The 13,737-nt window shown below is 40.2% G+C and overlaps 1 protein-coding gene across 15 annotated transcripts in view; it reads right to left on the bottom strand.

Moving 5' to 3' along the window:
• The window catches only part of RIMS1 (regulating synaptic membrane exocytosis 1), a 581,909-nt gene that overhangs the window by 234,062 nt on the left and 334,110 nt on the right, over nucleotides 1–13,737 (bottom strand). For 9 of the 15 annotated variants that reach the window (XM_063916803.1, XM_063916791.1, XM_063916792.1 and 6 more), the window contains 3 exons: nucleotides 8,750–8,812; nucleotides 3,894–3,971; nucleotides 115–204 (listed from right to left, as the gene is read on the bottom strand). In XM_063916803.1, coding sequence (XP_063772873.1) covers nucleotides 115–204; nucleotides 3,894–3,971; nucleotides 8,750–8,812 — 231 coding nt within the window. The remainder of the gene's footprint in view (nucleotides 1–114; nucleotides 205–3,893; nucleotides 3,972–8,749; nucleotides 8,813–13,737) is intronic. The other 6 variants (XM_063916807.1, XM_063916796.1, XM_063916797.1 and 3 more) reach the window with 2 other exon arrangements.

The following is a 13,737-nucleotide window of genomic DNA, read 5'->3' as shown; positions in this document are numbered from 1 at the left end:
CACCATGGTACAGGTATAAAGAAGAAAAAATACTAAATGACATGACATGATGGTAAAGAAAACCAAACAAAATCACTATGAGACATGAGAAGAATGAATAAGTCCGTTTTATACCTTTCTCGTTCTGGTGAATGCAAACTAGTATCTGGTCTCAAGCAGTTGGTACTAGCACTTCGAGCCCTGTCAAGGGAGGGCTGTAGTTCACTAGTGCCAGTGCATTGCATCCAGCGGTAGAAGAGAAAGAGGAATAGAAAAGAAAACAAAGAAAGGAATACAATGTTAGATATAAAATCATAAAAAGTAATGTTTTCTTAGCAGAAGATGTAAAATTATCATGACTGCTTCATGTTTGTAGAAATATGAATGTCGCTTTTTCAATATTAGCACGCTGAGATATGATGCCATTAAACTGCAAACACACACACACAGCGCTTGCTTTTTGATAATTCTTCATAAAGTTACCACCCCACATTTACACACTCTAGCCCACCTGAGCTCGGAACTTGGCAGGGAAATTGTAAACTTACAGCAAAATGTATTTGCAGATAAAATGACTGTAGTTACAATTTGTTAGGATTTTGTTAAATTGGACAACTCTGATGAAAGGGGACTGTTTTATAACTAAAAACCATTAAAGATTTCAAATTGTATAAGCTGCACTTAACATAGCTGTACTTAACATACTTAGGATGATGTTAAAAAAACTGGCGCGCAGAAAAAGTTGCTATAATCCGTGTAATATTTCTAATATAGCTTAGAAAATCAGAGGAGATGTAACATTAGTTGCTATACAGTATGTTACAGTGCTATAAGCTATAGAAACAATACTGTAATCTATTGGCGGCATTGCACCATGACCACTTATTTCTAAATGTCACGCCCAGGAGACTGTCATCTCAGTCCAAATCATGATGACCTTTTTCAGTGGTAGTTTAATGTGACACTTGTACTACAGCATGTGCCAGAATGGAAATACAGATATTTTACAACTATGCGGACCCCCTTTATAGAGATATATCACTGACAATGACAAATCACTAACAATGGCAGAGATAATTAATAAAGTTAAATAAAGAAAAATGCACATGGTTTGACCTGACTTTAACAAACGATGGCAAATGTTGGGATGGAGAATTTGTTAAAACAAAGAAAAATAGATATTTATGTAACTGATGAGTTTTTTTTCCATATAATGTCATGACTATAAATATAAAAAAAATAATAATACATGTAATAGAGAGAGAGAGCAATTAAGATTTCATACATTCGTCCCAAAAAGAAAAACCCAAATTCTTGTATGTGAATTACAAAGAAAATGTAATGTGTATGTGTGTGTGTGTGTGTGTACTTGTATACAGTAGATATGTATACACAGATATAAATAAAACTATGCATACAGTATAACGTCTACAGATAGATCTCTATATAATGTATCATATGTTCACGTTCTTGATAAAAGTCCGTATGGACTAAAATGTTGGACGCAGACACATTTTGTCACTTGGAGTCTTGTTGTGTAAAGGTATATGTAAGTGTCTCAGTTTCTACAAAACACATAACTCCTTTTAATATATACAGTATATATATATATATATATATATATATATATAGTGGCAATAACACTGGACAAGCGCTCGACAAGCGCTCGAGGGCAGGTATATTTGTCCTAGGTTTCTCACAAATATGTTTTAAAACCCTGATAAAAGATGTTTGTGGCTGTTGTGCTGAGTGCTTTTGGCATTTTGGTAAAATCCAGTTAAAAGCTATTGGGGTTTTGGTTGAAGAGTGAGGGTGGGCTCAGTCATCAGATCCTTAGGGTATGGGCTTAGGGCCATTAGCCTCAGAAAAGGCTAATCAGTAATTTCATCTGTATGGGGGTGTTCAAAGGCCATCAACCTGGTCATTATGGCTGACTGCCTGGGGTAAAAGGGACTGCAGAGTCTTTGTAAGAGAAAATCTGCTACTGGAAATAAGTTAGCTATACTTGGTGAAACTTCTTATGTAGTGTCAGTTAGAAATGACAAATGTTTAGGTAGTGCCAGGCAGGTAAGGTGTTTAGTTGTTGTATTTTACTTTTCTGCTTAATAAAACTGGTTGAGGCCAGTTACACCAGAAACCTTGGGCTTGTGTGTTCTCCCGGCTGCTGTGCACTACCATCTACCCTAGAAGATGGTACCTGTTACCCTAACTCTGCTATCTATCTATCTATCTATCTATCTATCTATCTATCTATCTATCTATCTATCTATCTATCTATCTATCGAGAGATATGGATAGATATATATATATATATATATATATATGTATTTACACACTTATGTATATACAGTGTACAGTATATATATATATATATATATATATATATATATACGAATTTATGGGTCAATAGATCTACAGTTAGAAGGTCTACAATCAATAGGGCAACACCAAATGGTCATCAGTGAAAAGGTCGACATAGAAAATGGGCGACACTGAAAAAGATCTACACAACATTTTTGTTTTTTGTGTGTTGTTTTTGCCATCTCGGCACGTGGACCCCCAATTATAGTGCACCACGTCCCCTTGCATTGCGAGCAGCTTCAGGCAAGGTGCCTTGCTCTGGTTACTATTCCCAATTGTAGTCCACATGGATGGTAAAGTATGAATAAGTTGAAATAAATTACAAAAAAAACAAACAAAAAAAACTCATGTCAACTATATGTGTTTCGACAATTGGCATGTCGACCATGTGAACTTGTTGATATTTTGTACCTGTCGACGATGAGCACTGTTGACCTTTCATAGGTTGACCTAACAACCATGTCGACCTAATGCATATCGACCTTTTGGTGTCGACCTCTCTACTGACTAACTAGACACTGCAGAGCTATTGACCGCATACCATATATACAGTGTGCACATATCTATATCTATCTAGTTATCCATTTACATGAAACTATGCTATGAGTTTGAGAAGAGATTACAAAAGGCTTTGACGCACGCTGTAGTCTAAAGTGGTCCATGTTCCTCATTTAGGGGTTTATGTATCAAATAGTAAAAGAGTGAAGTGGACCAATGGAGAAGTTGCCCATAGTAACCGATCAGAATCTGCAGTACCTACTGTTTTATAGAGTGTACTTGATAAATGCTTCCTTATAGTTAATTGGTTGCTATAGGCAGCTTCTCCACTGGTCCACTTCTCCACTCTTTTTACTGGATGATACATCAGCCTCTCAGTTTGTTAATGAATAATCGTTCAGGGTGTGCTCCAACATCATGAATAACCACAAAAAGATTATTAATCTATTGAAGTTTTTTCAACAATCCCAGATGCATCAATAATATGTCTCTATGCAAGACTATGCGGAATGTATTAATTCCCCAGCGTGGTCCCTGATGTTTGTTGTATACACTTGTATATTTTTTCATAATATGTGTCTATTTAAGCACATACAGCATGAGCTGTTCTTTCTTAGACATCAACACAACTTGAGTAAAACCGGATAGTACAGGGCTCTTCAACCTATAACACCAATATACCTTGCAAAATGGGATACTCAGGAGGCCTCAGAGTTTACAAAATTTTCAGCCAATAAATATTAATAAGTAAAATGTTTCTAATCAGTTTACACCTATTGGAAAGTGTAGACTGATGTTCCTGTTTTACATTAAAAATAGTTAAAGAGCCCTGTTATAGCACATAGTAATACAACACCTCAAGTTTAAAAAGTACATAGCGAACAATAGAGCATATAGTAAGAAAACAACACTACATAAACACTGTATACCAGTAAAGTAAGCACAATGTTTTCATACAATTAATGAAATACGTACATTTTTGGTATGTTATTTTAGGAAAAACATACTGACTGAAACATAGACCACATAACTTTACTCCACAACACAGTTCTTACCTGTACAGTCTCCAATGAGAACCAAACTCTAGCAAAGGCATCTTGGGTGGCAAAGTTTTACTGTGCCTAACAGTATTTCTTGTGTATTGCAGAACACAAGAGAACACAAAGAAAGAATGCAATAGTACTTCAGCAAAATAGGATACTTAGACAGAAATATAATAGTCTTATTGCCTGCACTGGATGAGTTGTAGAGTACGTGGAGCGTATGTGCTGCAGATATTAAACTTTAACAGCTGTACATAAAATGATGTTTTATTTCCTAACCACAATAGGTATCACTGGATTTTGAGCCTTGAGCTATATCTGTGAACATGTTGTCTGGTTGGTAAGTAAATTACATTCTTTTGTGTTATGAAGTCATTGTATTAATGAAGGCTAAAATGCAACATTTTGTGCTTTTAGAATGTACACTCAGGATATAGAAACAAAGGGGTATATATACGTAATTACAGTCCTAAAGTATGTATGGAAAGAGTTATGTACAAAAGTTCCTAAAATCAAAATAAAGTATTTCAATAATGTCATTTATATAAATAGTATTAGTAATTATATAATGTATTTCATGAGGAAAGCATTTCCAATACTAATGCTTCCATGGACTTGTGTGATGACTGCTTATGAACGATCTGAATGAAAGGAACAATCACAATATTGTAAGTCTTTCTAAGAGAGATTAAAGTGAAGTATAATGATTGGTGTGTGCTGTAATAACCAACGTGCCATGATACTGTATAGAATTGTAAAGGGTAACAATTACAGAACATTGTATTAAATATATCACCCTCTTAATTTGGTATGGGGCACAGCGATTGTGTGTTACGCCCCTGCTTAGTCTCTATACAGATTTATATCCCCAACCACAGGCCGCTAAAGTGTAAATAGTACTCATGTTATGTGTGGGAGAAAATATTGTTCTACATTGTACAGTGTGCAATTCCTTATGCCAGTTAATATTTGGTTTTATATGAATTAATGCCGGATCTACACCTACGAAAAATTCAGCATGTTTAACAAAGTCAATATGGTAAATACACTATAAGCTTACTTAGTGATAATGCAAATAATAATTTAATGCTTAAATAAGAAGCTGTCATTTTCATAAATGAGGAAGCCGGAAAGCTCCACAAGAAATAAATCAGTAAACCGTAGTGTGCCATCTCCAAATGTTGCCATCGTGTTTCCCCTAGGAGCTGATCCAGACATTAACACAGTCCAATTATATTAATGCCGCCTAGCACGGACCACCATACGTCTGATTGGTGGTTACACTCTATTTAGATTAAGTCATTGAGATTATAGACCCATATAACTTCTTGTGAAAATAATGAGAAATTAGCATCATTAAATCATTAAATATCATGGAAAATGTTGTCTATACATCTAAATATAGGGCATTAGACTATAGTCTATATTATAGGACAATGAGATACTGTATGTAGTGTTTCTTTTTTTGGTTTCTAACCTCTACAAGAGACTTGTACGTCTTGCCAGTGGGGAAATGTACAGTATTAGGGGTCTATTTACTAAGCCTTGGATGGAGCTAAATTGCTCGGAGATAAAGTCCCAACCAAACAGCTCCTAACTGTCATTTTTCAAACACAGCCTGTGACATGGCAGTTAGGAGCTGATTGTCTGGTACTTTATCTCCGTGCACTTTATCTTCTAAAGAGTGGGGAAGCGGAAAGGTTGCCCATAACAAATCAGCTTTTAGGAAGTATTTACATTCTATAAAATGATAGGTAGCAACTGTTTGGTTGCTATGAGCAACTTCCTATATTGGTCACTCTTTAGAAGTTTGATACGTCTCCTCCTATTGTACTAGTCACTCAAAGGATTCTAAACTCTTCTAGTGATAGAAAACACTAAAGGGCCCTACTCACTTGGCGATGTGCCGCCGAGGTGCCCGACGGCCGATACGGCTGACGAGCAACCCGGCGGCGGGGGGGGCAGTGACGGGGGGAGTGAAGTTTCTTCACTCCCCACGTCACCCGGCTGCATTGAAGTGCAGGCAAATATGGACGAGATCGTCCATATTGGCCTGCATGCACAGCCGACGGGAGACCAGCGATGAACGAGCGCGGGGACGCGCATCGTTCATCGCTTAAGTCTCCACACTGAAAGATATGAACGAGTTCTCGTTCATTTATGAACGAGATCGTTCATATCTTTCAGAATATCGCCAAGTGTGTAGGGCCTATAAGATCTGTATACTAGTGATGCAGCTACATGTGGATCTGCTTTGCAGGGCAAATAACAAGCATTGCCATATAGGAAATTTCAACAAATAAGGCAATGGGGGCAGATACTGTATATGCTGAACTAATATGGTACTGGTCCAGCCCACAAAAAGGAAACATTCACTGTAGGTTGGTGACCGTTTACTTGAAATCTAAAGTCCTTTTCAAACTATCAGCACACTCACACAATATATGTAAGGAAAAGCATAACCATATATTACAAACACTGTACCTCTAAGCAATACATTTTGGAGAAATCAAATTATGAATATTGGTTTTGTCATATTATTGGTGTACGGTCAATTTTAGTATGCTTGAACCTCAAAAGTAATAAGATATCTCATATATGAACTAATTGTGGATCGCTATGTTGGCTTGTATTTAATTTACCAGCATTATGTAAAACATAGCATAATTGGCACTAACAGTAAAACATTAGTAACAAACATGGAGGAAGGGTCTCTATAATATAGTCATGAGTAGGACTCTAAAGTGTTTCAAATCTTTATACTGTATGTATATATAGATTCAACTGACATACAGTTAAAACAATTTTAAAGCATTCTCATATATTTTATCTAATAGATTTATATATATAAGTTCAACTCTAAAGATGTTGTATAAAACGGCTGCCTGTTGGAATAATGCCTACCACAAAGAGCACTTAAATACCCATTTAAATAATGACTTGTACTACAAATAGAATCTATATTAAAAAAAACGAAGGATTTCATGTCCTAAAATGGGCATGTGCAGCGGTAGTGGGGGTACAATCCTGCTAGCGTCTCCCACTGTGGAGGAAAGAGAAAAGGGAGTCTGGGGCTGGTGCAGAGCAGAGACAAGACCCTTTGACCCAGCATTTTCTGGGCCCAATATACTAGTTACTTAGTATTTCTCATCAGACAGTTGTTTAAAGGGGAGGAGGACGGAAGCAGCCGAATCAACCATTTTTGGCCTCTTATGGCTGCTGTGTGTAAACAAACTCACAGAAGGTCATGCACAAACTGGCATTGCACACCTATGTTATGCTTAATGTGCCTAGATCTGAAAGGAAACACAATCAGTTGTGTGCTGAATATCTACTGGGAGGCGTCTGATGGATTAAGGGCATTCCATGCTAAATGCGGATAACGCAGATGTGAGCAGCTACTTGTGCATCAGAGCATTTTTCAGAACATCTACTAACAAAAATAAGTGGATTTCTGTACTTTGAGGGGAATTTCTAAGGCTGGCAACCACTGTGGACAAGTTGGTATATACAGTATGAGCAGAGAGAGAAGCATTGCTGGTCCATAGAAGGAAGGGAATACATACATTGAAGTCATAGCTTCAATTGGTTAATGGAATAGATTTTACTTACAAGACTTTAAGGGCTCCAAAGAAAATCTATTACGGTATCTGAAAATGGGAATTATTTTTTACTTTTATTTATTTGCTGCGATTTCCAGTGTCAAAAACCAAGGCTGTCATGAAAGAACAGAGATACAGGAAAACTGAAAAACACTGCTAGAGGGAATGCTAAAATGGATCAAATTCCCATTTAACTGACAGCATGCTGCACTACATAATGGAGGGTGGAGTCCTTTGGCTATTACATCAGAAAAGCCTAATGGATCGAAATTGAATGAAACAAATCTCTGACCTAATTTCCACAGTATAAATCTCATGCATACTGAAAGTTACTACGCAAACATGATGTCTCAGGATCTAAAAGCCCCATGCTGTTACAATGATGTTACTTTTAAACCAATACCTATTATATACAACATAGCCTCTTTTGTAACACCCACCTTATAACTCCATCCTTGCAGTATTACTACTGTCTTTGCACAAAAGTATATTGATTAATAATAAGTTGCCCTCTTTATAATGTCACTTTTGCCTTTAAATCAATTTTTTTGAACCTGTACTTAAGGCGGTATAATAAAGGAGAGAAATGTTCATGTGTGCTAGTGTATGACGTCTTAAACACGCTAGAGACTAGAGAGTGCTTGTCAGCCACTGAGAAATGCTGCCAGAATGTACGCAGTACTTCCACATGATGCACAGATAACATGTCCCATGATGATAGCAGTTATATTGAATATACAGATATGGGGGTATGCAATTAGTTCCCATCATTTCAGAGCTAATGAATTCGCCCCTCATGAGTATTCAATTAGGACCGTTTTCGGACGTTTTGAAGGCATTTTTCGCCAATGCCTTTTCACCTTTTTTATTAAGTGAAAAGGTGTTGGCGAAAAATGCCTCAAAATTGGCGAAAATGGCCCGCATTTTCGACGAAAAACAAATAGATTCGCCGATCAACTTGTTTTTCGCCACGGCGAAAATCCGGCCCTGCTATTGCATAGGGCGAATCTCCATTCGCACTACAAATACCGAAAAAGCTCAATTTTTTCACCTAGGCGAAAAAACTGAGCTAATTGCATACCCCCATAGGCATTACTTACATACTATAACTTGCTATGTGCTTGATGATGTCGTATACTGATATGGGCCTAACAGATTTGGATAGGCTATAAAACTGCTTTTGTATTATGGAAATCAAATTATCAAATTAATCATTAGTAGATGTTGCTGTAAATGTGTAATAAGCAAATTTGAATTTCACAGTACCTGATAGTATGTAGGCACTCGGCACTTCGTCCCCGCTTCGCTCTGGGCAGCATAAGAAGTTCACTGGAATAAAGTTCTGTTATTAGTTCTAGTGAACTAGATATACAAAGAAGTACTATTGATACGTTCATGCACTTTACTAATGTACAGTTATTTATTATTGTTTAGTTAATATAACTTTATTTAACTATAAAGTAGAAATACCACCCACTGGTCCTGAATGGACAGTATGTGGAGGTAGTAGATCCTTTTAAAATCTTGGGCATTAACTTCACAAAGGATTTGTCCTGCTATGGTCACATGAATGGGTGGTCAAGAAGGCCCAGCAGAGATTGTTTGGTTTTTATGGAAACTGCGTGCCTCAGGGATGTGTAGGGAAATTTTACTTAACTTTTATTCTTGTAGTATTGAAAGTGTTTTAACATATGGAATTATTGTGTGGTTTGGTAACTGTGCAGTTAGGGAGTGCAAATCACTTGAAAAGGTGGTTATAACGGCGGGTAAAGTGATTGGCGTACGCTTACTGAGTATTCAAGAGGTACAGATGTGTCCACTTACAACTATCCTCCTGGCAGGTTAAACAGCCCTTCTAGTCTCAGAAGCGCCAAGCATCTTTTTTTGCAACTTTTTTCCTTAACATGCAAAATGATGGGAACAGGATGCACAAACAGCTTATGCTGATTAAAATTATATGTGGCATGCCTATATTCTGTGTGCAACTGTGGCTGTATTTGCATATGAAATGCCACGTTACAATGATTTCCAGGAAAACACTGTAATGTACCATTTCGTATACCTCTACACTTACAGACGCACAGAGAATATAGGCATGCAGCATATCATTTTAATCTGCAGAGTTTGCTTGCGCGTTTTACATAGCGTTACAAAAAAAAGTTGCCAGACGCTAACTTAGATGTGCGGGACCTGTCAGCTCACTCATGCCAGTCATCTCGCGCTGCGTGGCTTTTTGAGGCAAGATGTATAAAGACAAATCTGTATATAAAAAAAGGCTTCCTAATTAAAGCACATAGCATACTAGGAGATGTGACGCATCCAAGCCATGAAACGATACAGATCTTTTCTCTTACGTCCTAGAGGATGCTGGGGTCCATTTTAGTACCATGGGGTATAGACGGTTCCGCAGGAGCCTTCGGCACTTTAAGACTTTTTAACAGTGTGAACTGGCTCCTCCATCTATGCCCCTCCTCCAGACCTCAGTTTAGAAAATGTGCCCAGGAGACTGGATGTACACTAGTGGAGCTCTACAGAGCTTTGCTGGAAAAAGACTTTCTTAGGTTTTTTATTTTACAGGGAAGCTGCTGGCAACAGCTTCCCTGCTTCGTGGGACTTAGGGGGGGAAGTAGGAACCAACTTCTCAATTAGTTAATGGTTCTGCTTCCGCTGACAGGACACCATTGGCTCCTGAAGGGTACTGAACACAGCCCAAGCCTGGCCAGCGTTCACTCCCACAGCACTGCCGCCACCCCCTAACAGAGCCAGAAGTCAGAAGGCTGGTGAGTATATTACCGGAGTCCTGCAGAGAGGGGATCTTCCGGTCATCGTTGGTGGCATACAGGTACAAGCGCAGGGCGCGCCATGTCTCTCAGCACAAGGGTGCAAAGCACGGGGGGGGGGGGGGATGGGCGCGCTCTGAGGGCATGTTTTAAAACCTTACTCTCACTGGCAAAAAGGGTACATACATGTACAGCCGCTGATGTGCCATCCCCAGCCAGTATAAGTATTACATTGCTGAGGCTGAAGGGCGGGGCTTCTCCTCAGACTTGCCAGAAAACTCACTGGGTGCCATTTTCTCCTGCAGAAACTCCAGTGTGAAGCTCCTGAACGCTGTTTCTCCTCATGACAACGCTGATACAAGTACAGGGTGTTATAGAAGGGGCAGAGAGTGTTCATTATAATTAGGTCTGTGGGCCTATTATTGGTATATGCGCTGTAAGTGGGTAATATTTCCACAATTCACCAAAAGGCACAGTGTGTGGACTGGCAGATCCCTCTGTGTCTCTCTGACAGACTTTAGTGTGGGTCTGTCCCCAATAGCTCCCCTGTGTGATAGGTGTGTGTGTGTGTGTGTGTGTGTGTGTGTGTGTGTGTGTGTGTGTGTGTGTGTGTGTGTGTAACATGTCAGACATTGGGGAGGGTTCTTCCCAGGAAGAACCCATTTTAGATACACAAGAGGGTAATGTGGTGGCCCTTCCCTCTCAGAAGGAGCCGGAGTGGGTAAGAATGTTGCAAAAGAATATGTCAATGCTTGCAAAGAAATTCTCTCAGTCTGAACAACAGACTAAATATTGGAGGCAGTCTGTGGAGGATGCACTGTTTACTGATCCCTCCATATCATCCACTCGGGTCCCGTCCAGTTCCCAGAAAAGGTCTCTGGCCCAGATAATGCAAGGGGACACAGACACAGATTCCGACTCTGACGTCGACACTAGGGATTTGAGAGGGGTAGACCTCAAATTAGCCAAAAGCATACAATGTATGATAGTTGCTATACAGGAAGTGTTGGAGTTTCCTGAAACAACACTGGTCCCAGAGGAAAAGGATTATTTTAAATTAAATAAAAAGCAGATTGTGACTTTTCCTCCTTCAAAGGATTTGAAGGTGTTCTTTGAAGAATCCTGGGCTAACCCTGAGAAGAAATTTACCCTTCCCAGAAGGATACGTGTAGCGTACCCTTTCCCTGAGGAAGACAGGCACAAATGGGACACCCCCCCAATGATAGACACCTCAGTTTCTCGGCTGTCTAAGAAAATAGTTTTGCCTGCCCCTGGTTCAGCCTCATTAAAAGATCCAGCTGACCGTAAATTAGAAACAACCCTAAAATCCATATATAAGGCTAACGGAACGGTGCTCAGGCCCACCATTGCTTGTGCGTGGGTAGGTAACGCGGTGGAAAAATGGTCTCACAACTCGCTTGTTAACATAGATACAGTTGACAGGGATGAAATAGTCCTAACTCTCGGCCATATCAAAGATGCTGCAGATTACTTAGTTGAAGCTATGAAGGATATTGGGTTGCTGAGTTCAAGATCCTCCGCTATGGCTATTTCAGCCCGCAGGGCGCTGTGGATCCGCCAATGGAATGCTGATGCGGAATCAAAAAAGAATATTGAGGCGCTTCCTTACAATGGAGAAGCCCTCTTTTGAGACAAGCTGGATGCCATGATTTCAACAACTACATCAGGCAAGTCAGCATTTCTGCCTTCCGCAGCTGCTCCACCTAGGAAAGGATTTCATTCTCACACGATGCAATCCTTTCGGCCCAACAAGTCCAAAAAGGCAAAGGGTACCCCCTTCTTCACAGGAAGAGGTCGAGGAAGAGGTAAAAAATCTACAACACCATCAGGCTTGCAGGAGCAGAAGTCAACAGATACTTCTGCTAAAACCTCAGCATGACGCTGGGGCTCCCCTGCGGTAGTACGATCGGGTGGGGGCACGTCTACTGTCTTTCAGCCAGGTCTGGGTTCACACAGATCTGGATCCTTGGGTATTGCAGATAGTATCCCAAGGATACAAATTGGAATTTCAGGACCTTTCCCATGCCAATTTTTCAAATCAGCCTTACCAGCTTCTGTTCAGGACAGAGCAAAAGTGCTGAACGCAATACAGAAATTATGTCAAGAAAACGTAATTTCCTTAGTTCCTGTGTCACAACAGGAAGAAGGGTTTTATTCAAGCCTGTTTGTAGTGCCGAAACCGGATGGCTCGGTCAGACCGATTTTAAACCTAAAGACTCTGAACCTTTATTTGAAAAGGTTCAAATTCAAGATGGAATCCCTGAGAGCGGTGATCTCCAGCTTGGAGGAAAAGGAATTTCTGGTATTGATGGACATCAAAGATGCTTATTTACATGTTCCCATCTACCCGCCACATCAGGCAGACCTGAGGTTTGCGGTGCAGGACTGCCACTACCAGTTCCAAACATTGCCTTTCGGGCTCTCCACGTCTCCGAGAATATTCACCAAGGTGATGGCGGAGATGATGGTTCTTCTTTGCAAGAAAGGAGTCAAAGTCATCCCATACTTGGGCGATTTCCTCATAAAAGCGAGATCCAGGGAGAAACTAGTGCAGAACATTACACTTTCCCTGACGGTGCTTCAACAGCACGGTTGGATCATAAACCTTCCAAAATCACAATTGGAACCCACAAGGAGGTTATCATTTCTGGGAATGATATTGGACACGGAAGCACAGAAAGTATTCCTACCAGTGGAAACAGCTCTGGAGATCCAGAGAATGGTCAAACAAGTTTTAAAACCAGCACGCGTATCGATTCATCAGTGCATCCGCCTGCTGGGGAAGATGGTAGCGGCCTACGAGGCTCTACAAATTGGCCGATTCCACGCCAGGGTGTTCCAATGGGACCTACTGGACAAGTGGTCCGGATCGCACCTACACATGCACTGGAGGATAATCCTGTCAACAAAAGCCAGTATTTGACTCTTGTGGTGGCTTCAAAGTTCTCACCTCCTGGAAAGACGCAGGTTCGGGATTCAGACTTGGATCCTGGTGACCACAGATGCAAGTCTCCGAGGTTGGGGAGCAGTCACGCAAGGGGAAAGCTTCCAAGGATGATAGTCAAGTCAAGTACTCCTTCACATAAACATTCTGGAATTGAGAGCTGTGTACAACAGCCTTCATCAAGCGGCACACCTTCTTCAAGGTCGTCCCATACAGATCCAGTCAGACAATGTAACGGCAGTAGCTTACATAACCCGCCAGGGTGGAACAAAAGCAGAGCGGCAATGGCAGAGGTGACAAAGATACTCCTCTGGGCAGAAAGACATGCAAAAGCTCTGTCGGCAATTTTCATTTCGGGAGTGGACAACTGGGAAGCAGACTTCCTCAGCAGACACGATCTCCATCTAGGAGAATGGGGCCTCCACCCAGAAGTCTTTGCAGAGGTAGCAGATCGTTGGGGCGTTCCTCAAGTAGACATGATGGCATCACGTCTCAACAAGAAGCTTCAG

The sequence above is a fragment of the Pseudophryne corroboree genome, chromosome 4, assembly GCF_028390025.1.
Source record: "Pseudophryne corroboree isolate aPseCor3 chromosome 4, aPseCor3.hap2, whole genome shotgun sequence".
NCBI classification, from domain to species: domain Eukaryota; kingdom Metazoa; phylum Chordata; class Amphibia; order Anura; family Myobatrachidae; genus Pseudophryne; species Pseudophryne corroboree.
Note: the sequence above shows the minus strand (reverse complement) of the source record. Positions and strands in the feature narration are given on the sequence as shown.